Source organism: Dipodomys merriami, unplaced genomic scaffold (genome assembly GCF_024711535.1).
Source record: "Dipodomys merriami isolate MVZ:Mamm:240054 unplaced genomic scaffold, mDipMer1.0.p SCAF_9, whole genome shotgun sequence".
Lineage (NCBI taxonomy): Eukaryota > Metazoa > Chordata > Mammalia > Rodentia > Heteromyidae > Dipodomys > Dipodomys merriami.
This window is the reverse complement of record NW_027206512.1, coordinates 48,662,720-48,687,385: the sequence shown is the minus strand read 5'-3', so window position 1 is coordinate 48,687,385 and position 24,666 is coordinate 48,662,720. Positions and strand designations below refer to the sequence as shown.

At 36.2% G+C, this 24,666-nt stretch overlaps 1 protein-coding gene across 8 annotated transcripts in view; it reads left to right on the top strand.

Annotated features, from left to right (window-relative positions):
* The window catches only part of Pcdh7 (protocadherin 7), a 420,201-nt gene that overhangs the window by 52,681 nt on the left and 342,854 nt on the right, over positions 1 to 24,666 (top strand). The window contains exon 2 of one of the 8 annotated variants that reach the window (XM_070012535.1): positions 16,078 to 17,872. The exons of the other annotated variants lie outside the window; for them this stretch is intronic. Within the exon in view, the coding sequence (XP_069868636.1) occupies positions 16,078 to 16,155 (78 nt within the window). The 3' untranslated portion in view covers positions 16,156 to 17,872. Of the gene's footprint in view, positions 1 to 16,077; positions 17,873 to 24,666 lie in introns of those variants that run through there. 8 annotated transcript variants of the gene reach the window in all.

Here is a 24,666-nt window from a genome sequence, read left to right as displayed (position 1 = left end):
CAGCATTTCAGCTCAAAGCTAGTACCCTACCACTTGAGCAGCAGCACCAGTTCTGGTTTTCTGGTGGTTTATTGGAGATCGGAGTCTCGTGGACTTTCCTGTCTGGGCTGGCTTTGAACTGTGATCCTCAGATCTCAGCCTGTAGCTGACTGAGTAGCTGAGTAGCTAAGATTACAGGTATGAGCCACCAGTTCCAGGCTGCAACCTAGATCTTTAAAGTGTAAACACTAAATTTGGGTCTTCCTAGGTGTGGGAGGATCAAATACAAAAATACGGAATTTAGTATCTCATTGACAAAATGTTTGCTTCCTAAATGGTTGAAATAGGAAACGTGGTTACTCGATCTATTCTTGTAACTACATGGAGCTATTTCTCTTCATTTTAAGCAAATAGTCTTCATTTTATCATTTTCAAATAGCATAATTTTTTCCTTAGCTACCTGAACAGTGCTAGATCTGAAAAAAATGACTATTGTTAACCTAGGATTAGGGGGAAGCACAGGTTTTTAAAAAATATTTTTATTTTCAACAGGACAAACAGACCATACACATAAGCTTTTGCATTCTGGGACTCCATCCAAAAGTATTTAGCAATTTGGCTGTGCCCAACTGCAGGAAACCCACATTTTCATACTGTGGGTACCATGAGGCAGTCAGGAGAATTCAAGCATCTAGTGAAGCCCCTGGGAGGGTTTAACATTTGGTCAGTTCTCTTTCTTTAATTAAAAAAAATTCTTTAAGTGATTCTCTAAGTAGTTCTACAAGGAAGTTTTAATTCAATGAGTAAAATTTGTTAATGAGTACAATTTGTCTTGATCAATTTTACCCCTTCCCTCATTCTTTCCCATCTCTTATCACCTTATCCATCCCTTCAGGTTACCTGATCCAACTTTCACATACTGACATTAGATTATGATTAGAGTTGTCTATCCTTCCTCTCTCTATTCCAGTTCTATTTCTCTAGCACCTAAAAAATCTACATTTTCCTCATCAGGTTCTAACTAATTATAGAAAAACAGAAAATTGTGTATAGAAAGTGAATGTGACTGTCACCTGATTTCATTCTATAATAAGATACCCAAGTAGAAAATTTCAAGGAAGGGGCTGGGAAGGTTGCTCACTGGTAGAGCGCTTGCCTTGCAATGCATGAGTCCCTGGGTTCAATTCCTCAGCACCACATAAGCAAAAAGAAAAAAGCCGGAATTGGTGCTGTGGCTCAAGTGGTAGAGCCCTAGCCTTGAGCTGAAAAGCTGAGGGCCAGCGCCCAGGCCCAGAGTTCAGGCCCCATGACTGGCCCCCCCCCCAAAAAAAAAAATAAAAAAGAAAATTTCAAGGAAATATTTTATAGCTTTAGAATTTTAACTAATTTCATTTTTTCTTGATGATTGAATAATTAAAGCGATAATAGGATTTTCTAATTAATAAATCAATTAAATATGAGACTATGTTTACTTATAATTGTGCATGTGCCTTTTTGTTTTATACTATGTTTTATGGATTTTTATAAAAATCTAACATTAACAGAATGATAGAAACAGAAGGGAGTATGGGGAGACATTTCTTATGAGAATTCATAGATTCAGATTTTATTTAATCCACTTGATAACATGCTTTAGTGCTACATCCAAAATGAATGTATTCAGTTAGTATTTTTTGGTTTCTAATAAGAAAGAAAGACTGTGCTTCTCTTGGTCTGGCTTACTTCACTTAATATGATATTTTTCCCAAGTCTTTCCATTTCTTTATAAATGGTACAATATCATTCTTTCTTATGGATGAGTAGAATTCCATATCTTAGCTATGGTAAATAAGGTTGTAATGAATATGGTTGTGCTGGTAGCTTTAGTGTGGCATCCTTTGTATGTAATTTTACTTTTATTTCCAAGGAGGAGATTGTTGTTTCTATATTTGTGTGTACTTCAGGTTTGGAGAAGTAAGAGGGACAAAGAAGAATTTGACCCTATTCACTTTATATTTGGAGGGATCGCCTCCTCAAGGAAGTTTTGTTTTTAATGTACAGAATTATATCATAAGGCTTTCCACTATTGCAAGCTGCAATATCAGAAATGTGAATAGTTTTCTCATTAGCTTTGATAACATAGGAAGACAAGGTCCTTGGAACATCTTGTACTCTTGGGCTGATGTGACTGGAGCAGTAACTCAGGTTTTCAGACCACATACTGCTAAGGTCTCCCACGCTGGTTCACTTCACTGAAGCTTCCCTCAGCATTTTCTTTGCTCAATTGAATGAGTCCAATTTCTTTTACCTCTCTTAATAGGATTACTTTCCATCTTTTCTTCTGACCTCTACAGTTTCTTTCATTGATTTCCTTTGAATCCTTGTCTTTACACATACCCAAGAGGCTATATCTCCAAGAGGATACTTAAGTTATTTTGTTCTCTCTCTCCTTTGTTTGCATTTTATAGATAGAACTGAAAGTTATACAACAAGTTAGGGAAGTGAAATTACAATTCTAGACTCCTAACTCATAGGCTTGGCTTTTTTTTCCCCAGAAAGCATTGATATATAATGTTTTTTAAAATATTTATATACATTACAATTTGGGAAAATATAAAACCATGTTTAAGAAGGTAGTTTTTACAAAAAAAGTGTCATGAAATTTATCATTAATCATTTTACAAAATGCTAGTAATTGACAAATAAAATACAAGGCATCCTTTATTCATCCACATCAGTAGATGTGGATGAAGTTCCTGGTATCTGTGTGAGACATACAACAGTGAATAAAGAAGAGAAATCCAATAGAATTCATGTGCCAGTTACCTTTCTCATATGAATTGCTTTTTGTACAGTAATTAAATAATTATTAATGGCTTACTCTGCATCAGGATGAATGTAAGTACAATTATTCAATTTATAACAAGAAAAACAAGCTATCATTGAGATGTGAAATGAAAAATTACCCTTCTTAAAAATTAACTAGCTGGGCACTGGTGGCTCATGCCTGTACTCCAAGCTACTCAGGAAGTCTAGATCTGAGGATTGCAGGCAGGAAAGCCAGCCCGAGCAGGAAGTCCTTGACTCTTATTTCCAACTAACCACCAGAAAACCAGAAGTGGCTCTATGGCTCAAGTGGTAGGGTGCTCACTTGAGCTGAAGAATGCAGGGACAGTGCTCAGGCCCCACAACAGATTGAAAAAAAAAGAATGAATGAATAAATAAATAAATAAATAAACTAGTTGTACAAAGAGGTATCTTTTGTTTTAAGACTATATAATTAGCCAGGTACTGGTGGCTCACGCCTGTATTCCTAGCTACTCAGGAGGCTGAGATCTGAGGATTGTGGTTCAAAGCCAACTTGGTCAGGAAAGTCCATGAGACTCATCTCCAATAAACCACTAGAAAACTGGAAGTGGTGCTGTGGCTCAAGTGGTAGAGCACTAGCTTTGAGCTGAAGAGCTGAAGAGCTGCCCAGACCCAGAGTTCAAACCCCACGACCAACAACAACAACAAAAAGACATAATGACGATTCAGACAACCTTCTTTACTGGTTATTATCGAGCACAAAGTACATGCATTTATCCTGTATATTAGGTATTTCTTAATTTGAGGATTAGAAAAAAATTGATATATGTATTTTAATCTATGATACATTCTTGGTATGCATTTTAATTAGATTTAAAATGAGTCTGGATCTCAGCATAAATTTATTGAACTGAATTCTCACAACTTTGACTACTTCTGCCTTCCTTTGTTTTATTGAATTTAACTTGAATGAAATCTTTTATTTGTCAAAGCCTATTTCTGTCTAGTAAGGAAGTTGAAATTGATCATGCCTTGACGTTGTGGGCCATCAGAGAGCCCTGACATTCCAGGGTATTGATTTTCTGGTGTTAAAGGGTGACAGATCTAGTGTTAAAGTGCCGAGAGAGAATTGGGTTTCAGATTGTACACCCTAAGCAGACTTGGCTTTTTAAAGTAATGGAAGGAATTATAAGCCATACATAATTTTTCCTGCATAATCCTGGAAAGATTAATTTTAGCAAGAATTATGTAACCATGCATTTTAGAAGAAAAAGCATGGTATGTTCACTCATACACACACACACACACACACACACACACACACACACACACACAGAGCTTGGGGTGTGTGTCTTTATATCCAGACACACACACACACACACACACACACACACACACACACACACACACACACACACACACACACACACACACACACACACACACACACACACAGAGCTTGGGGTGTGTGTCTTTATATCCAGAAAGTAAAATTTTTTGTTTGCATGATTAAGTGGTATTTCCAGTCAATATGACTAATATTTTCCAAAGCACAATTATTACCACATTTGACAGTTGTTTGGTAATTAAGTTATTCTTGGAATCCTAAGGTTGAACTTTACTCTTGTTATATGTTCTTTCATTTAGGTACTATAGGATATACGTGATGATGCCACAAGTATAACTTTTGGCCACTCTTTGGTATGCTCTAGGACACAGGATGTTGACAAACATTCTAATGGCTACTATAGACAAAGGAGAAAGAGGAACCGTGGTCATCTTTCATTGGCCCATTTTCACTTTGGTTTTTTTTTTTTTTCAGTTTAATGACCTTTAGCAGATGTATTGAAAATATCATTTTGATTCTATGATTATTGTGTGGAAAACTCTACTGAGCTATGTCCAAGTGTATCTGTGGAAACTAATGAAAGGTGCACCAATACAGCGACCTAATCACATCTATCAGAGTCATCTTTTAATTTATTTCCCTATGTTCTCCCAAGTCCCCAATCTTGAATAAGACTCCGACCTGCAAAGAATAGAATGTGTTTTATAATGTATGTTTATTCTGTTTTCTAACAACGTAAGTATTTTGCTTAAGCAGATCTGCTAGGGAGTGACAGCTTTGAAAAATTGGACACAGGAGCTGCTGGAAGCATTTTAGTTCAAAGCAATCTGAATAGTGCAGAAGGGGAAAATGAAATATCACCGTGTTTTAAAGATGACAGTTTTGTCAAAGATCCCCTTTCCCTCTTTGGCCTAAAACAAATGGAGTAAATCAAATATGTATTTGTTGGAAATATACATATATCTTCTCTGAGGAAGAACTCTTCTAGCACTATTTCTTCAGATGGTTGGGAGACTATCATTTTCTTGACTTAGTTTTTACTTGGCACCTGCCACTTTTGGAGATCTTTGACACCCCTAAGAATAGAGGAAAACTTATAGACAAAACCATCTAGTTGTATAACTATGTACACAAGATTAGTTTTTCTTTAGATAAGTAATATATGATTTTGATTTATAGTGTGTGCATATCTGATAGGGATAGGTGAGAAGAAGGATAGAGGGATGAAGAAAGTGAGGAAGAGAGAACGAGAAAGAGATAGAATGGAAGAAAGGGAGACAGAATCTCTAATCCTATTCCTACTCTAGGGTGAGGCAAGAGGATCGTGAGTTTGAGGCCAGAATGGCTCTATAGGGAGACGCTATCTTAAAAAAAATTATTTTTGAATTTTTTTATTGTAAAGATGCTGTACAAGCCGCGTGCTGGTAGCTCATGCCTGTAATCCTAGCTACTCAGGAGGCTGAGATCTGAGAATTGTGGTTCAAAGCCAGCCTGGGCAGGAAAGTCCGTGAGACTCTTATCTCCAATAAACCACTAGTAAAACCGGAAGTGGCTCTGTGGCTTAAGTGGTAGCGCTTGCCTTGAGCTGAAGAGCTGAGAGACAGTGCCCAGGCCCCAAAGTTCAAGTCTCACGACCCACCCCCTCCCCCCCCCCCCGCAAAAAAAGAGGCTGCACAGAGGGGTTAGAGTTACATGAGTAAGGTAATGAGTACACTCTTGTCCAGCATTGTTACCTCCTCCTTTGTTCTTCTCCCACTATAACTTCCCTCCCCCACCTCGCTCACTCCTCTCCCCTCCAAGTTGTAAAGTTCATTTCCAGCACAGTGTCTTGTGAGTATGGTTGTGGCAATGGGTCATCCTGTGTCCTTCTTACAGCATTTTGTTATTCCCCTTCCCTCTCCATATCAGATAAATGTATATACAAGCGGCAGTGTACTGAATCAGACAGTGATTGCCAAGGATAAACCACTGGAAAAAGATTAATGAAATAAAACAAAAAGAGAGAACTAGATACAGTACATTGGTGACAACAAGGTTAACAACAGAAGAAGAAGAAGAAAGAAGAAGACGAAGAAGACGAAGAAGACGAAGAAGAAGAAGAGGAAGAAGAGGAAGAAGAAGAAGAAGAAGAAGAAGAAGAAGAAGAAGAAGAAGAAGAAGAAGAAGAAGAAGAAGAAGAAGAAGAAGAAGAAGAAGAAGAAGAAAGAAGAAGAAAGAAGAAGAAAGAAGAAGAAGAAAGAAGAAGAAAGAAGAAGAAGACGACAAGGACGATGAGGACGACGACGACCTGTTGTTTCCTTGTCTTGAAGTTCATTTCAATTAGCATCATTTTGTATGGTCACATGTCCATAGCTATGGAGCTATTATGATTCTCTGCCAAGACTATCCTAGGCATATGCTAATTATTACAAATGAGGGAAACCATAGCGCCTTTGTTTCTTTGGGTCTGTCTTACTTAATATGTTTTTTTCCCAAGTCTTTCCATTTCCTTACGAAAGGGGCGATGTCATTCTTTCTGATAGAAGCATAAAATTCCATTGTGTATATATACCCTTAAGAAATAAAGCAATGGAAAACAGCAAGAGCAGTTATTAAAAACAAAAACTAAGAATCACCTCAGATTAGTTAGATGCTATGCTTCTTGTCAGTAATTAGAAAAGCAATAGTATCATAGAAGAGAGGGGAAGAGATTTCCTGGATTTAAATTTTCCCCACTGTGATGCTTTTAGACCTATGGTTTGTGAAGTTTTTAGTTGGTTGTTAAATGTGAACACTGAGAGCATCTGTTTCCTAATGGCCTTAGGAGTTAAGTTGAGACCTTACCAACCCTAGGGGGAATATTTGTTGCAGTCACACATTGATAATACTTACCAATGTGATGATGATGTCAAGAACAGCAGACATGTTCAAAAGTAATTCAGAGAATGCATTTAAATTATGTAGGACGTAAGGGAATGACTCCATATTAAGAGAAGCCTTGCCGATGATCATTTATCAGAGAATGTACACATTCAGTAATGTCCTTTAGAAATTATACTAGAAAGTAATCATTTGAAATTTGAGTTTAAGATTCCATAAGAAGTGGGTTGACTTTGTTTCTGGTTCACATTTTGCTCTGAACTTTTCTTATGCTACTGCTATATTTAGCAATTTCATATAAAATGCTTTTGTATATTTTAATTATAGTCTGTTTTCACTCACTTTTAGCCAGTGGTTATATTAGTATTAACTCTCTGAAATTACTCTCATTTAATATGCTACATTTATTAATTTCTCTGTTCATTTGTGTGCTTAATATGTCCTTTGTTTAAAAAAAACTGGTGTAGCTTTATCTTGATAACCTATTCTGTCCCATGAAAAAGAATAATTCATGTCATACATTAAGGAAAATCTTTCGATGTGATTTATTTTTATGTTTTACTTCATTTTAGAGCTTCTCTACTTTTCATATTAATAGGACTGTCATTTTTATGTATGGTAGGTTTCTTGGTATAGTTTGGCTGTGAGCCATAATGTTATCTATCCTTTCAACTCTGTGGAAATACTGATATATTTTCATTGCATTAGTGCAGGCTAATTTTATTTTATGTCCTAGATGACAAAGGTCACTTCATTAGGCACCTCATTTGACTTTTTTCCCCTGTGGTCTTCTGGTACTTTATACTAAGTATCATTAAATTAAAAAAATTAAAAAAATAAATTGGTCTGCTTCCATTAACAAAATGTGAGCACAGAAGAAAAAGCCTATTATTTGCAGCACATAAAATTGTTAAGATAATTTGGTAGACTTTAATTAAAATAATACATCACATTTTACTTATAAGACAAAGTAGTAAAAAGAGCAAATAAAATTGTTTTTATGTAGAGAAACACTATATTGCTTTGTGATGAACTGCTTTAGCACTGTGACCCATTTTAAAATATAACATTTCACACAAGAGGCACATTTAACATATTTAAAATACTGATATAGCATTGATTGAAAACACCTCTCCAAAAATTTGTTTGGGTTTTTTTTTTAAACTGTATTTTTTTTTTGTCTTTTCTTTTTTGGTACTGGGGATCGAACCCAGGACGTTGCACTTGCTAGGCAAGCGCTTTGCCACTGAGCTACATCCCAGCCCCTCTCCAAAAATTTGAAAAAAGGTCAACAAAGCTTGACTTAAAATCAGTTTACCTAATTTTTTGACATTTCAGACTTCAACTATAAAGAGAGTTCTAAAAGTTCACCCCACACATAAATATTTTATTATAGAACATTGCTTTCTTTGATAGTTGCTTTCTTTTCATATTCAATTGATTTTTTTTTTTTTTTGTCGGTTGTGGGGCTTGAACTCTGGACTTGGACGCTGTCCCTGCACTCTTCAGCTCAAGGCGAGTATTCTACCGCTTGAACCACAATGCCACTTCCGGTTTTCTAGTGGTTAATTGGAGATAAGAGTCTCGTGGAATTTTCTTCCTAGGCTGGCTTTGAACTGTGATCCTCAGATCTCAGTCTCCTGAGTAGCTAGGATTACAGGCATGAGCCACCTGCGCCTTGATTCTTTTTGATGAGCCAACAATAATTACAGATGATAATGATTGCCATGTAACTTGTGTATCTTTCCTGTAGTTCACAGTTAGGACACATTGCAATTAGAGATATTTGATCTTTATTTAAATAAGCTTATTCTTAAGTCTCTAGCTTCTTTGCAACGCTATTCTAAATTTAAATGGAAATATACATCAAATTGGGAGAGAGAACATTTAATTTTAGTTCTAGGTCTTCAGTGTTTCATTGAGAATGTCCTGTCATCTCTTTGGAAATTATAACTGGTAAAGTGCAAAATATGTTAAAGGAAGAATCCAGCTGGCTTTCTTATCTCTGAGATTACATTTCTGCATTACTTATTATTGTAATGTTTCTCTGTGTACTAACATGGATACCTAAATACATTCTTATTAATCCTCAAATCATTATTTTAGTATTTATGAAAGTTTATAAAAAATTCTAGAAATTTCTAATGATCAGGAAGTTAGGAAACCACAAATCTTATTAGAAGTGAATTTTGTTTCAGATAGAAATTTCATGATTGCTACTGAAGAGATGATGTAATCACTGTGCCAATCCTCGTGGTTTTAACAGATCTTTCATAATCAGGAAAATGTTTGGTTAGTATTATTTATGTTTTGTCTGACATTTACATTTTCAAGTCTTAATTCCTTGGACATTTATTTTCTTTGATTTTTAGTGGATTAAACTCAGTGAGTTTATCTATCACCTGGAAACACTTTAACTGCTCCTATCACCCTCTTTGAATGTTCAAGGCTCCCCAAGTAGCTCTCAATTTTTCAGGCACATGATTGTAATTTCAGTGGCATTTAAGGACAGCCAAGCTTGCTATTCACTTCATCTTCTCATTAACATTGAGTCCCGGTTTCTCTGCGGCAGTTTATTGCTTTGGCACATGAATAGTAGCCAGGATTGCTTTGGTTTGCAAAGATGGCCAATATTACGGACTGAAGTGGAGAATGATGATAGTTTAAATTTGCAATATTTTCCATTTTTATTATGAGCTTCAAGACTATAAATGCATCAGTGCTTCATAGGAGCCAAATGTAAATGGAACTGGACTCTAATGTGGGATCCACTGTGCTGTTTTTACTTATACAATGCATAATGGTATTTGGATCATTATCCTTCTTGATTCAGAAAGTAGTCTTCTTTGAAATTGCTATTTAAAATAGAATTAAGAAAAATATGAACCAAGACACAGAGACATAAGACATATAAGATATAAGAACAAGTTGTTCTAAAACTCACTCCACAAATGTGTAAGTCTGAAGTACCAATCTGCAGGTACATTATTCCATTAGCCTTTTCTTAACAAATAATTTTTTAGTTGTATGTACTATCTTTTTTTTTTTTTAACATTTACTGACTTAATTTGTCCCTGTATATTTGTAAGTGAGGGTATCTGGGGAAATTTTTGCTTGAATTTTCCTATTACCTTTCTTCCTATGATTATAGATTTGATCAAAGTAAAGAAGGAGAGAAAAAACAGCCCATGACCTAGCTGAGAGAAAATCTGCAATGAGGAGCTAGAAGTGTATTACTGGCTTCTGACTTCACCTCATTTTCCTCACAAATTCCCCTTCCTGGAATGCAGCTTTCCTTCGTTTTCATGGCTCTTCAGCTTTCCTCTTTTAAAAGTCTGTGAACTCTCCTCCCACTAATCTGATTGCTTCTTTCTATTCTACTATTTGGACCTCTCAGAATTTTACCTGTCTTTCATCTTCCCCCCCCCCCAAAGATTACTATGTATTTATAATGAATAAGTTGTATAGCTCTTCAAAAGACAAAGAGAAGTTCCCTGAAAACCAGGCCTGACTCTTAGGTAACTCAGTTTCTGGTTTTTTTTTTTTTTCCATGATTGGACTCTATAAACTTTGGCATTGGTTCTAACACAGATTCTATGATTCTAACTGGCAGACAGTCAATAAATATTGATTATTTGGCTGTCCAACTCAAGCCATTCTTTTGTTAGGTCCCAAATCATTCATACTCTGAAGTCAGGACAAATGACTGATGATGAAAAATTGGTATAATATTGTTTATCTTCTTTCCTTACCTGGGCAATTCCACTGTTAACTAACAATCTGAAAGGCTTCTATTCTTTAACGGTGTTGGAGAAACAAGTGTTAAATTGTGTGTGTGTGTGTGTGTGTGTGATAGAGGGTGTGTATTCTTAAACTCTCTCCCCCCTTTTTTGTTGTTGGTGTTAGGGCTTGAACTCTGGGTCTGGGCACTGTCCCTAAGCCTTTTACCTCAAGGGTACTGTTCGACCAATTTGAGCCACAGTACTAAGTCCAGTTTTCTGGTAATTAATTAGAGATAAGCCCCTCATGGACGTTCCTCCCTGGGCTGGCTTTGAACTCCAGTCTTCAGATCTCAGCCTCCTGAGTAGCTAGGATTATAGGTGTGAGCCACTAGTGCCTGGCTGGGTGTGTATTCTTATAAAGGTAAATTAGCATTGACTTCTCTTTCTTTGATTAGATGGAATTAAGCTTATTTATATATGAATTTAAGTAAGTTAAATAAGGATAATAATATCTTAATGTATTTGTAAATTTAAGTAATTATGATAGGATAAATATAAAAGCTTCTGGAAATGAACTTAAAACATTCATTTATAATAGTTTAGGAAATTTGAATGAATTTTCTATTATTCTAATAATGGAGGTACTTGCAATTATAACTTAGCTGTTTCTACTAAGATTTAAAGTCAGATTAAAACAAATTCTGAGCCAACAGTATAGTGGAAAAATTATTTGACTAGGACCCAAAAGTATCAGTTTGAGGCCCTAATCTTATCACTTATCTGTGTAAGAAGATTATGCTTGGTGAGCTTCCATTCACTCAGTTGTAAAATGAGTAAAATTTTGCTTCATAATTCACAAGGACTTTGTAAGGTTAAATTAGATAGAAAAGCACAATCAACCATACACCTTGTGGGGAGGGAAGTTTTTGTATTCCTCAGCAACTGGTGGGTTTATGGCTTACTCTTATAATAATAGATAGGTTCAGTCTATAAATAAAGACAGGTTAAACATATGAAAATATCCAAGTTTGACATGGCACAGAAGTATCTGTCGAGAAATAAAGGCACAAAGAAAAAGATGTGTAAGTACACATTTTTATGGTTAGGATTGATGGAGAGGTGGATAGTCATGGAGAAGTAAGACTGACAGATATAAACTGGAGGAAACTTAGCAAAGGCCACTGCTATAGATTTTCGTGTATTGTTGTGTTTCAGAGAGAAGGATGTTCTTTCTGTCCAGGTGTTTACACTTCTCAGCTATACACATCTCCCAGAGACTAAAGACCTGTTTCAAAAAGGAAGACTAGAGCGTGGTTAAGAGGCTTTGCTCTGGTTTCTCTGTCGTATCAAATGCCAATGTCTTACATGTTCAGGAATAGGTGCTGAGCCCATTGGCATCTATATAGAGTTATTAATAATTATTATTGTTTGTGATATTGCTATATAATTTATATAAATCAGAAAAAGGAAAACACTGAAATACTATCTGGAATTATCCTCCTTATGTCCCTCACTTCCTAAAACCTGTATTTACCATATGTCCTGCTTTCCATTTCAAATGGATCCTTCATATGGTCTAGTATTGTCTTTCTTAAAGCAGATAAACTTTCCATGCTGATAACTAAAACTAGGTGGTAATAAAGGATCAAGTTTTATATCAGCTATTTATGCTCTAAAGTGTCATTTTTAACTTCCTGCCTCTAGGTTATAGATAGTAGCATCCATTGGTGTTCTGTGTTATAAAATGTACTCTGATGTCTTTTACATTTTTACAAGATTTGCACATTATCAAGGAAAATAATGAATATTCATAGAACCATTTTATACATTGCCAATTATATTCAAATGCACTCAGCAGGTATTTGTACTTAATCTACACCAATTACATAGGTGCATGATTTAGCACTGAAGCATGCCTAATGAAAGTAAGTAGAAAAATAGATACCCATCCTTCTTATATATACATATTACCTTGTTTATGATTTTCATGAATCATAGTCAAAACGACGGTCTATTCTTAGGTAAGAATATTTCATATATTTTTACATGTAGATCTGAATCCATTTCCTACAATCCTTAGTTCAATTTACTTTGCACTAGCTATCTATTGTTGGTCAGGACTGGAAAATGGGACAACTAGTGTGTGTGTGTGTGTGTGTGTGTGTGTGTGTGTGTGTGTGTGTGTGTGTGTGTGTGTGTGTGTGTGTGTGTGTGTGTGTGTGTGTGTGTGTGTGTGTTACTGGGTTTGAACTATGTCGTCTGCTTGCTAGATAGGCACCCTGCCACTTGAGCAATGCCTCCAGCCTTACTATGGCTATTGTAACCCAACTGATACGTTTTAAAAATGAAGTTCCTAGCTTCATTGAGTCTCTGGTTAGGAAATGGAAGCTGGGTGAAGTACAGGAAGATTACGATAGGATGTATTTGAGAAATGGCCTGGCTTCCTGCCCGTACCTGTGAGGTGTGTCTGTGTGTGTATACTTCTTGCCTGGGTGATACCCACAAATTGAGAAGGAAGGTTAAAAGTTGAAGAAAAAACAACAACCAAAAAACCCCAACAACTCTTATCTATACTTCAACTGAATTGGACCTGACTGAAAATTGGTTAGGTCTGACTTACTGGAGCCTATCTCCTTAGTGGTAATGATTAGAAAACTGCTGCCAGGACCATTTTAATTAGCTGATTCAAATCAAAGGACCCACATCTTGGTAATATCCATGTCTATCCCAGCCTTCGCCAACAACAGTTTTCAGAACTGTTATTTCTAAGTAGCTCTCATGAACTCAAAAAGTGATTTATCATGTGCTATTTTGCTTTTAAATGTTCATCTTTAATGGGGAGGAAAGAATACATTTGTTTGGCTTTAGTGACAGGTGAATATGAGAACACATTCACATTTGTTCAGAGCTTCAAAGCTTAAAACCACAAAAACAGAATTCTGCTCATAAGCATTTAACTTGTGAGAGTTAGTTCTGTTCCTAAATAACATCCTAATAAAAAAGATTTCATTATGCTGGAATGGCAAGATGGTGAATATATTATTTAAATGTATTATATTCTTAGACTTTGAGGCATCTAATTTCTTATGTTTTTAATTTCTTTAAAATCATGTTTGATTTATCTGCAGAAAACTTTACATTGATCTCTCATTTGAACAAAGGGCAGAATGACTTTTATATGGCAAAAAACTAATAAGCTTAATGAAAATTTTAGGTTGTCAATACATTTTTTTTAAATTACAGAACAAATAGGGAAGACATGCTAGTTAGGCAGTGTTTGTTGCTCAAAGGGGGGTGTTTTTCATAATCTAAAATCATATAATAAGGCAATCAACATCCACACCAATTTTAAAATTCCCGAATTTTATGCTGATACTGTGATACAGTAAGTAATAGAAATTGCTTCAATTAGCTGTTCCCAAATGAGCATTTACATATTAATCTGATTTTTATTAACAACAAAACCTATATTGATTCTGAGAAGAAAGTACAAATAGTGTTGTTCATGATATTTGCCCTAACTGTACATATCACGGTGTTCTACAGTATGCAAATTTTAAATGAAAAGCTTCACAAAGTACTTAAGTACTGAAAAATTGTATGACATATAGGAAGAGTATTTAACAGGAAGTCCCCGTGGTGTCTTGGTACATGACTGCTTAAGTTCATTTGCAAATAAAACACAAAACCAAACTTTCCAATGCTTATTAGCTTTCACCTGTGTGCAAAGAATATTCAAATCAAATGTATAGTAGTATGCTTTGTGTGAAATAAGCTATGTCCATCTGAAGCTTATAATTTAAATCATGTAGATTAGTGCCCTGCTTAGGTAATGACTAGAATACCCTAAATTTTGTTAACTTTTTGAGCTGCTACACAAAGAAAAATATTATTATTACTGGAATAGATGAAATTTAATTAAAAATGAAGACAGGTTTTAAAGGTGTCTAAACTTTCACAGCTAGTGTCGAATAATCCACAGTCAGAACATTTCCCAAACTATTTCATGCTCTTGAATACAAAGGATTAATTTCGAAATGAGGTATTAACTAGTTTTATTGCACCATTTACTTTCAATTTTAAATTGATTAAGCATTCAGGGAAAGAAATCACCTATTTCTTTTCTAACTTTGACTCCTGTATGCTGATACGGTATTACCTTGGAAATTAGACTGATTTTTTTTTCAATTTTTATCCTAATTTTTAAGGCTAAATGCTTTGCTTAGTGAACTATAACTACCATTTTGTCAAAATGGTTTATCATCTCTGATAATATTTCAATTTACTGAAGATTTTACTTACATTGTTCTCTATCATCAAATTGGAAAGTGATGTTCTATATTCTTCTAATACAAGGGGAAATTGTCTTTTGTTCAGTCTCAAGTATTTCATAGTGTTTATTTATTTAGGTTTTTTTTGTCAGTACTGGGGCTTGAACTCAGGGCTTAAGCTCTGTCCCTTAGGTTTTGTTTTGTTGTGTTGTATTGTGGTTTTATTCCTCTCAAGTCTGGTGCTCTACCATTTGAGACACAGCTCCCCTTGGGCCTCTTTGCTGGTTACTTGGAGATAAGAATGTCACAGACTTTCCTAAATGGACTGGCTTTGAACCTCAATTCTCAGATCTCAGTCTCCTGAGTAGCTAGGATTACAGGCAGGAGCCATTGGCGGCCTAGAAATAGTTAATACAATTTAAAACTTAGATTACCATCAAACACATTTTGAGTGTTTGCCATCTCCTTCTCTCTCTCTGTCTCTCTCTCTCTTTCTCTGTATCTGTCTCTCTCTTGCTTTTTGTGACCAAGTTGGAAAATATTGCCTTTTCACAGTTAAGATTTTTGAGGGGAGAAAGAGTACTTTTTCCTTAACTAGATGGCAGGAGTCCATTTGTATTTAACATGTGATTTGCTCAGATAGTGTGCTATCTAATGATTGCATTTAGACAATGAAACTGCTTTAAAAAATGTGAGTGCTGAGATCTAGCTTTGCTTACCTCAAGCATATACAAGTTATAAAATAATCTGTAGCAAAATCTCATTCCTTTTTTTTAAACTTCAACGTCTTTCCATTCGACATTTCATTGTCTTGCAGAGCTTGAACCCTGAAACACAATTACTCGATATTTCTTACATCACGTAAGCTTTGTCAGACAGTGTTCTGGAAACTAGCCTGTTGTATTGATTTAGAAGTCCCACAGTTGTTAATGTGGTAAGAACGGATATGTCTCTGTGACTTCTGACAAAGGTTATGACAATTGTCAGTGCATCTTAAAGAAGGAAAAAGAATATCATCAGCCTCCATGTGCAATTCAAGCTTTGGAACGTGACTGGCACAACCCTACTCACATCCCTGTAAAGCAGACATATATTTTTGTATTTTTTATAGGTGGATACAGTGCAGACCACGAACCCACCTGGCCACATTGAGGAATCGTGTAAAATGAATGTATGTGCTCGTAAGTGAAATACATGCCGTGGTCCAACACAATATGTTGGATCCTAATAGACCTGGGTATGTCTTGCATTAAAAAAAAGAAAGAAAGAAAGGAATCCATTCCCAAAGGGCAAAGGTCACTTGGTGATTAAAATGAAGCCCTGATTTTGAAGAAGTGATTTTAGCACAAAATCTCTGGAAAAGAGCAAAAAGAAAAAGGAATCAAACCACTTTGCAAACAAGTACAAAGAATCCAGTTCTCAATGTGGAAAAAAAAAAAAAGGAGGGGATGTGAGAGAGGCTTTGTCATCTTACCAGTGACTGTGGAGAGACAAAAGCAGATATTGCTAAACTCAGGACTATGAAAAAGAAGAAGAGGATATCCCTTTTCTTCAGTTTGCACTTGAATGGACTCAAGCAAAGAGTAGAGATAGGTGCCATGCTCCTGTTTATCGTTAATACACTTGGAGATTAGTGTAGATGTGATTTCATTTGCCTTGCTTCAGCTCACTGGATGCATTATGTAGACATCACCTGGGCCTGTGCTAGATCAACAAAGAAAATGGAAAAGTATACCTCAGGACTGAATTCCAAGAAAATCACACCATTTGATGCTATTTAATAAGGCACTAAGAAGAAAGACTATCTTCAATCAGGAAAAGAGAGAAATAAGAGGACAGGAGGAGAAATAAAATTTAGGTCATGCTGATACTTGTTGAAACATGCTTATTGGGGTGAAAAACAGAAGATAAGTCACAATGTATCTGACAGATATGTTAACGTAATTTCTGATTGAATTTAGGATAAACCACATAAGTGTTATAGGAATGTATGGCCATCATATTAATAGAAAAGTGGTCTTTGAAGTTTGTGGTCCTATGCATTAATGTATGGAGAGGAGAGCTTTTCATTTTTTAATTGAGGATATATTGCATGCAGGAAGTACCTCTTTGCATTATAGTTACTTGCACAATTGCAGATTCTGTGTAAACCTAAAGTATAATTTTTGTATGGGTGTGAGTATATGGGTATGTATTGCTTTGTACTTGCTATGAAGGAAAGTAAAATTTAATGGTTAGCATTTGCACTTTCGTTTGTTACCTAGAATGTAAAGAGGTAGCATAAACTGTCATAAACCATTTCATCTGTTATTGTTAGAGATTATTATCCACAAAGGAACAAATCTTAAAATAGAAAAACTATTGCTAACGGTATCCAATTAAATACAGTATTTAATGTGATCGAGCTATTTAAATTAAGATAGTACCCATGTCTGAAATTAATGAAGATAGTCTCATGTGAAATCAGCCTGCTGACAGTTGAGATGTCATATTATATTCCTTCAGGCCGTTTCTCTCTGTGATAGATGGGAAGGAATCATGGACTAGAAGAATATTTGTGTTTTAGCTGTAACTTCTTTTTCTGTCAACAAGCAATATGTATCTTGCTCCTACTTTTCTTCATCTAGAATTACCTAACACTAACATGTTGGCCTAGAGCACCTAGCAAATGTTGGAAAAGATAGGCATATTTTTTGTAGTCACCATGTGCCATAATAGTTTTGAAACTATTGTTCTCTGCTGTTTATATTCATTTCTCTGTCTTGCGAACGAACTTTGTAGTTGCAATTTTTACCTCTTCTTTCTATGTGACAATCAATTGCAGTTAATATTCTATCTGTAACATTACAGGGATTTTTGTCTTTATTTATGCGATTAGAATAAATGATGAGGAAGATTGTATAATTCTATTGTATTGAATATTTTTTTCGTGAACAACACAATAAAATAAAACTGCTTCCTAAGTGGCCTATCTTGCCTGTTTTAATACTCTCTTAAAACACAATGGGACATTGTGAATATAGAGAATTTAGGATATAGAGATATATCTGCATTTAGAATGCAGAGATATTGACCATTTGCATTGAAGTGGGGATTCTGAGTCTAACTGGCACTATCTTAGCCATGTGGTGGATAGGGAATTGCGTTTAGCTGGTGCCATATTGTCTTCAGCTGGTGCCTGAATTCCTAGAAGCAGGAGTGGGGAGTTAGTTGAGAGGGTACTGGACTTGTCACTCCTGTGCATTGAACTCCTCATGAGACTCGGGTTTTCTATGACCCTGCTCCCTGCCCCCTGACACTATCTAGGCCCAAACCAGATCAGGTGTCATTAGACCATGTCTCCTATTCCTGTGTCTTCTGTTTCCTGGTTCTCCTTGGTGACCATGATGACCCACTTCAGCTCTCCATTGGAGCTGATCTGGTGTGTTGGCATTATTTTTTCTGCTCTTTTTGTCCTCTCCTGCTCTCATGGCTCAGTTTCCTGACAGTGGTGAGTGTATTTCAGGCGCTGCAGGTCTTTGTGACAGGAATCTACTTGAAGCTGCTGGCTTTCCAATAAAGACTCCCAATTTGACTCAAGTCTCATGACTTGAGATTTACCTTACAACAGTATTAAGAGAATCATATAATTTTTATACGTTTTTATTGTAAAAATACTGTACAGAGGGGCTATAGTTACATGAGCAAAGTAATGAGTACATTTCCTATCAAGCATTGTTACCTCCTCCTTTGTTTTTCCCCTACCATCCCTTACCTCCCACTTCCACAACTACACTGCCCCCTCCCTCCCACCCCTCCACCTCGCCTAACTTGTAAAATTCCCTTTTCAACATAGGTTCTTGTGCATCTCATTGTTACAATGGGTCAACCTGTATCCCTATTTAAGCATCTTGTTTTTTTTCCCTTCCCTTCCCCTAATTAGATCAGTGTATATACAAGATGCAGGGTATGAACATCAAATACAGTGAAAACAGGTTATACAGTGGGGGAGGAATATACAAAGACACACAAAATTACATAGTACATCATAAATATGTTAGAAACAATAACAAGAAAGAAAAAAAACCACTTGTGTCCCTATCTTAGGGTTCATTTCACCTAACAAGAATCATATAATTTTTAAAATTTAACTTGGTCCAAAACATGGCACATACTTTAAGAAGGAAAGCCTGGCACTGGGGGCTCACACCTGTAATCCTAGTTATTCGGGAAACTAGGATCTGAGGACCAGAGTTTGAAGCCAACCCAGGAAGATAAGCTGGTGAGACTGTTATCTCTAATAAACTACTAAGAAAAATCTCGAAGTGGTACATGGCTTAAGTGGTAGAGAGTAGCTTTGAGCACAAAGACGCTCAGGGATAGTGTCCAGGCCCTGAGTTCAATCTCCAGGACAAAACAAAACAAAAAGGAAAATTATGAATTTGCATTTGTTGCTTCTGTACCCCTTATTTAACCTAATGGAGGTTCATGTTAAGGGATAAGCAATCCTGGTCTAGGATCAATAGATATCCATAAGTTATTGAAGCAAACAGCATCCAAGTACATTAATTACCGTGTAACAGAGAAAACCTTTTTGTTCTACATTGAGCTGAAATGCATCCCCTGCAGAAGTAAGAAAGTAAGAAAACCAGTTCTTCTTGCTCTTAGTCACTGGCCTCACACACAAACACCAAGTTCATGATCTGCACATGAAGGTCTCCATGACTTCAAAGACTTGGATCAGCCTAGATGAGTTCAGAAGCAAAGCAAATAGTAGTCCCTGATGTTTATTACCATAGATTCTTTTATCTAATGGTAATTCTTTGCTTAAAAGAAGCAACAGGCAGATTGCCTTGTGACTTGACTGTTGGTTTCCAGATTAATGTTTCGTGGCAAAATGCCTCACACAGAAGTAGTACTTTTATGTTTTTTGATACTTCTCAACCACAGAAATGTGTGTGTGTATGTGTGTATACACATAGATACGTGTATATATACATATGTATTTGTATGTGTGTATTTCTTTTGTTGCTAACATAATGATTTGTAAAATAATGTCACTCATAATCACGAATGGTCATGAATAATCAGCACAGATTTTTGTTTAATTTGTCATAGGCTTTTTAATTTTGCATTTCGTCACATTTCAGAGCATTTGTGGAAGTGATTTTGTGCTGTGCATTCTTGATCATATGAGATTAGACATTCAGATGGGAGACTGCAGACTTCTGTCTACTAAGGCTCTCAATCCACTCTCTCTAAGCATCTCTTGCTCTTCCTTTGGACTTGCTTTGGAAAATAAGGTCTGGGAATCCCCAATTGCATAAAAATTACTAAAATGAAGTACTGTGTCAGTAACCTTGTAAAGCTACAGAGATTGCAAAAGACAGCTGAATTTTGAGGATCTGCACTCAAGTTCCAGGGGCTGTGTTCAATAGCTGTGCCACCCAAATCTAGATACTGAACAGTATTACAAATAGGAATATGAGTTTGGTGACTTAAGTTCTGAAAATCTTTGGGGGTGGAGTGATGAATTCTTTGGCTCCGTAGATCATGCTGTAACAGCCTGAGAGAGGTTGATTCAGCCTGCCTGACTTAGAATTGAAAGGTGTTCCAATGTTCTAGCACACAGAAATAGTTGATAAAGACGGAATCGGAAATAGTCTGCTTTAAATACCTTAGACAGGAAAGAAGGAAAGTTCTTTTCCAATTTTCTTGCATTGTAGGCTCAGCATATATTACTATAAATATGTAGTTTTGCATTGAAAAAAATTCCAAATGAAGGTTTCCCTGCTTGAATGTAGGAGCACTGAAGAACATAGCAACTCAATAGAGAGTTCACAACCTAATGGTCATACAATAGCCTACGCTGTTATTTTACCATGTTTAAGTGTCAGAATAGAATGTGTAAGACCTAGAGTTTGAAATATGGGCTGCTTATATTTGCAATGTGATTTATATTCTTCCAAGTTGATGATGTTTGGATAAAGTACATGTCCCTTCTTCTCTTTTCTGATACAGAACACAAAACTGCTTATAGTATCTACTTCATAAATTAATTGTGACCCTTAGATGAGATTAAACTAGGCACTGTGTGGATGTTTTAACACGAACTCATTAAATATTGCCAGTTACTGGTGTTTCTACAGACATCATGCTAATAGATCTAACACCATTCTGGTAGTTGTGTCCTAGCTGAAATAAAATGGATATCACTGTCAAAGGGTAAAATGGAAACACCTACAAAAAACGTCAACAGCAAATCTCCAGTATCCTTATAAATGGACATGAAATTCAGCAAAGTTGAGCAGACACCCTTTCTGTAGAGAAATCCAGCAGTTTCTGGTCTGCTGTAGCTCAAACTTTAAAGCTCTGTGAGCTGTAAATTTCTAGGCATGGGTGAGTAAGAAAATGGTGAAAACTGAAATCAAGCCTTTGTCACAAGCCCAGTGATGAAAGTTTCCAAAATACCAAATTTTGAATCTCCCTTACCTGCTCTTTTAAGGGTATACAACTTCCTCCAGTTAGAACTCTTTTAAAATATTGTAAAATCTAATATGATACATTGTTTTTCTATTCTTGTAAAAACTAAAGATGACTGACTATGATAGCCAGTGGATAAATACAAATATCTCTTGAGGTGTATTATGTGTGATGAGAGAATTATTCTTAAAATCATTATGTAGCAAAAGATTACTACTTGTATCAGATTATAAGATTTAAATACATGAATTGTGAACAAAATTGGATCTTGAACTCTGGACCTGGGCGCTGTCCCTCAGCTCTTTAGCTCAAGGCTAGCACTCTATCAATTGAGCCACAGCACCACTTCCGGTTTTCTGGTGGTTAGTTGGAGATAAGAGTCTCATGGACTTTCTTGCCTGAGCTGGCTTTGAACCACAATCCTCAGATCTCAGCCTGCTGAGTAGCTAGGATTACAGACGTAAGCCACTGATGCCTGGCTAGTGGCTTTCTCTCAAAACATAGTTTTTGCTTGACTTCATTATTAGAGAGCTTAATTTAAAAAAATACCACTGTTACCAACTTTGCCTGTTAGATAGTACTTTTTGAATGAAATATTTCAATTAATAATTGTGACTGGAAAATGTAGGCCTCTACATTGCTTTGTGGTTATGGAAGCACACAGCCTTACATAGAAAACAGGAGAAGGTTCTAATTTTTATGTTTCTGTCACAATCCAGCCATTGCAAAATCAGACCAAACCAACTTGAGCACTTTACTAGATGACAAATTTCAGTAAGTCTGCTTTATACGTGAAAGAACTGTCTCCTCTGAATTTCCATGGGTGTCAATACCAAGATCATAACCTATCTTAGTATGAATACAAATGACTATATTCATAGCCCATATCCATAGACATTAAGAGAAAACTAGACATTGCTCATTTTCAGAGATGGAAACATCTGAGATCCAGTGTACCTCTGCGTTTTCTAATTGGCCCTGCCCAATGGTGTCAGTGAAAATTCTGTCTCAGTAGGAGCTGAGGGGAATCCAGGTCTCTAATCTTTCTTCTTTCCTGTGTCTGGTTGTTAAAGGAGGGTCAGCCCAGGGTTCTTTTCCTCCCATATGTGCCAGGCTCATAAAAGAGGAAGATATTTGGTATGTGTGTTCCAGAAAGATCAGAAACCAGCTGCCTCCTGATAATACATTTCAAATGGAGTACAGTTAGAGCACCCTAACTTTCTGCTGGTTAACTTAAAAAACACTTTTTCTATTTATTACATCAAAGTCTATATCATTTCTGAACTCAGAGTTGAAACCTGATTATAACCATCATGTAATTGAAAAATTATGTGTTAAAAAAGGCACTGAATATTAAAGAAGCAATCAAATTTATCATGTGGGCATGTTTAATAAAAATCTGTTAATGAAGAGTCACATAAATGTCTTGTTTTTCAGGTTGAGAAGTTTCTGAACATTTTTATCAGGCTGATTTCTAATTAGTTTCACCTTAAGAAGAAATTATATTTAAATGAATACCAAAGAATCTACAAACATTGGGTCCTATCTTCAATAGCCCATTTTTTAATACTATGAAGAAATGCAATATATATCTTGCATGTATTCAATGTTTTCATGATCATTAGTGCACAGTAATCATGTGTTTTTGTAATCAGAGGCTAACATTTGGATTAAAGAGCATGATTACAAGCTAAATTAGTGGTTTACTCAATTGAAAGGAACACAGTTTAAAAAAGTAATCCAGAAATCTAGGTCTTGCAATATATTTCTTCTACCAATTAATTAGTAAAGACAATGAAGGAAAAAAGAAGGTGAGCTTCAGATGGTTATAGCTATGTCACATGTCATCAAAATGAGGGGTAATTATTTTAGAGCAGGACAATGAACATAGGATTTATTTTTCTGAATTCAGGACATATAGCTTTATTCTTTTTATTATCATTAAGTGGTTGTACAAAGAGGTTACTATTTCATTAGTCAGGTTATGAGGATAATGCTTCTTGGTCAATGTCACCCAGAAGATACAGTTTTTAAAAGGCAAATGAGATACTTCTGTGATTTAAAAGCATATAAAGTAACTGTGTGCTCAATAGCTAAGTGATATACATCTTATATTGTGAGAGACCACAAATCAATGTGTAAAGGTTTCTTTTTGGGCACAAATAAAAAAACTACACATAAAAATAATCATATTATTGGATACATAATGTGATTCTTATGATTCTATTAAGAGTCATTGAGATTATTTACAAGAAATCTCATTCTGGAGCAGGGCAATGGAACTCTGCCTTTAGAAGGCCCTGAAAGGGGTGGGGAATACGTCTTTGAAATAATTTTTCATCTACTTGTTATAAAAAGTTTTTCTCGGTGCTGGGAAAGTGGCTCAGTGGTAGAGCGCTTGCCTTGCATGCATGAGGCCCTGGGTTTGATTCCTCAGCACCACATAAGCAAAAAGAAAAAAAGCTGGATGTGGCACTGTGGCTCAAGTGGTAGAGCGCTAGCCTTGAGCTGAAGAGCTGAGGGACAGCGCCCGGGCCCAGAGTTCAGGCCCCACGACCGGACCCCCCCAAAAAAAGTTTCTCTCATCCTCTGTTCCCTCCCTAATGAGAACACATGGTAGGTACATGAATGTATAATATGGGATGAACATTTCTTCCGAGCCAAACATCAACTGACAAATTGATCCTGCATTTTCTGCTAGCATAAAGGATGACCACAGTAGTTACCGGTACAATCCTTGCTCCTCTGCTTCCTCCTCCCCATCCCTTCCCTTTCTTCTTCTTTTCCTCCTCCTCCTCCTCCTCCTGCTTCTCCTCCTCCTCCTCCTCCTCTCTTCCTCCGCTCTTCCTCCTCTTTTTTCTTTTTCTCCTCCCTTTACCTCTCTTTCCTTTGCCTTCTCTATTCCTCCTAATCTTTTCCTGCCTTTTCTTCTTCACCTTCTTCCTCCTCCTTCCCCTCCTTCATTTATTTTTTCAAAAGAAGGAAATGTAGGGAAGTATTGTGGCTGAAAAAAATTCAGGACTGAGCAAGAAAGAGTAAACATGAGCGAAGCAAGATCTTGGTGAAGGCTAAATCAATAAATAATCGGTACCAAATACATCAGATGAATAAAAGAATTTTTTTAAAAATCTACTGGCTATAAAGTGTGGTATGGATGAGTACAAATGTAGGGAAATTTGGGAATGTAGGGCTGGTGGAAGAATGGGGCTTGCAACTGAGGTGGAGGTGTGTGCTGAGG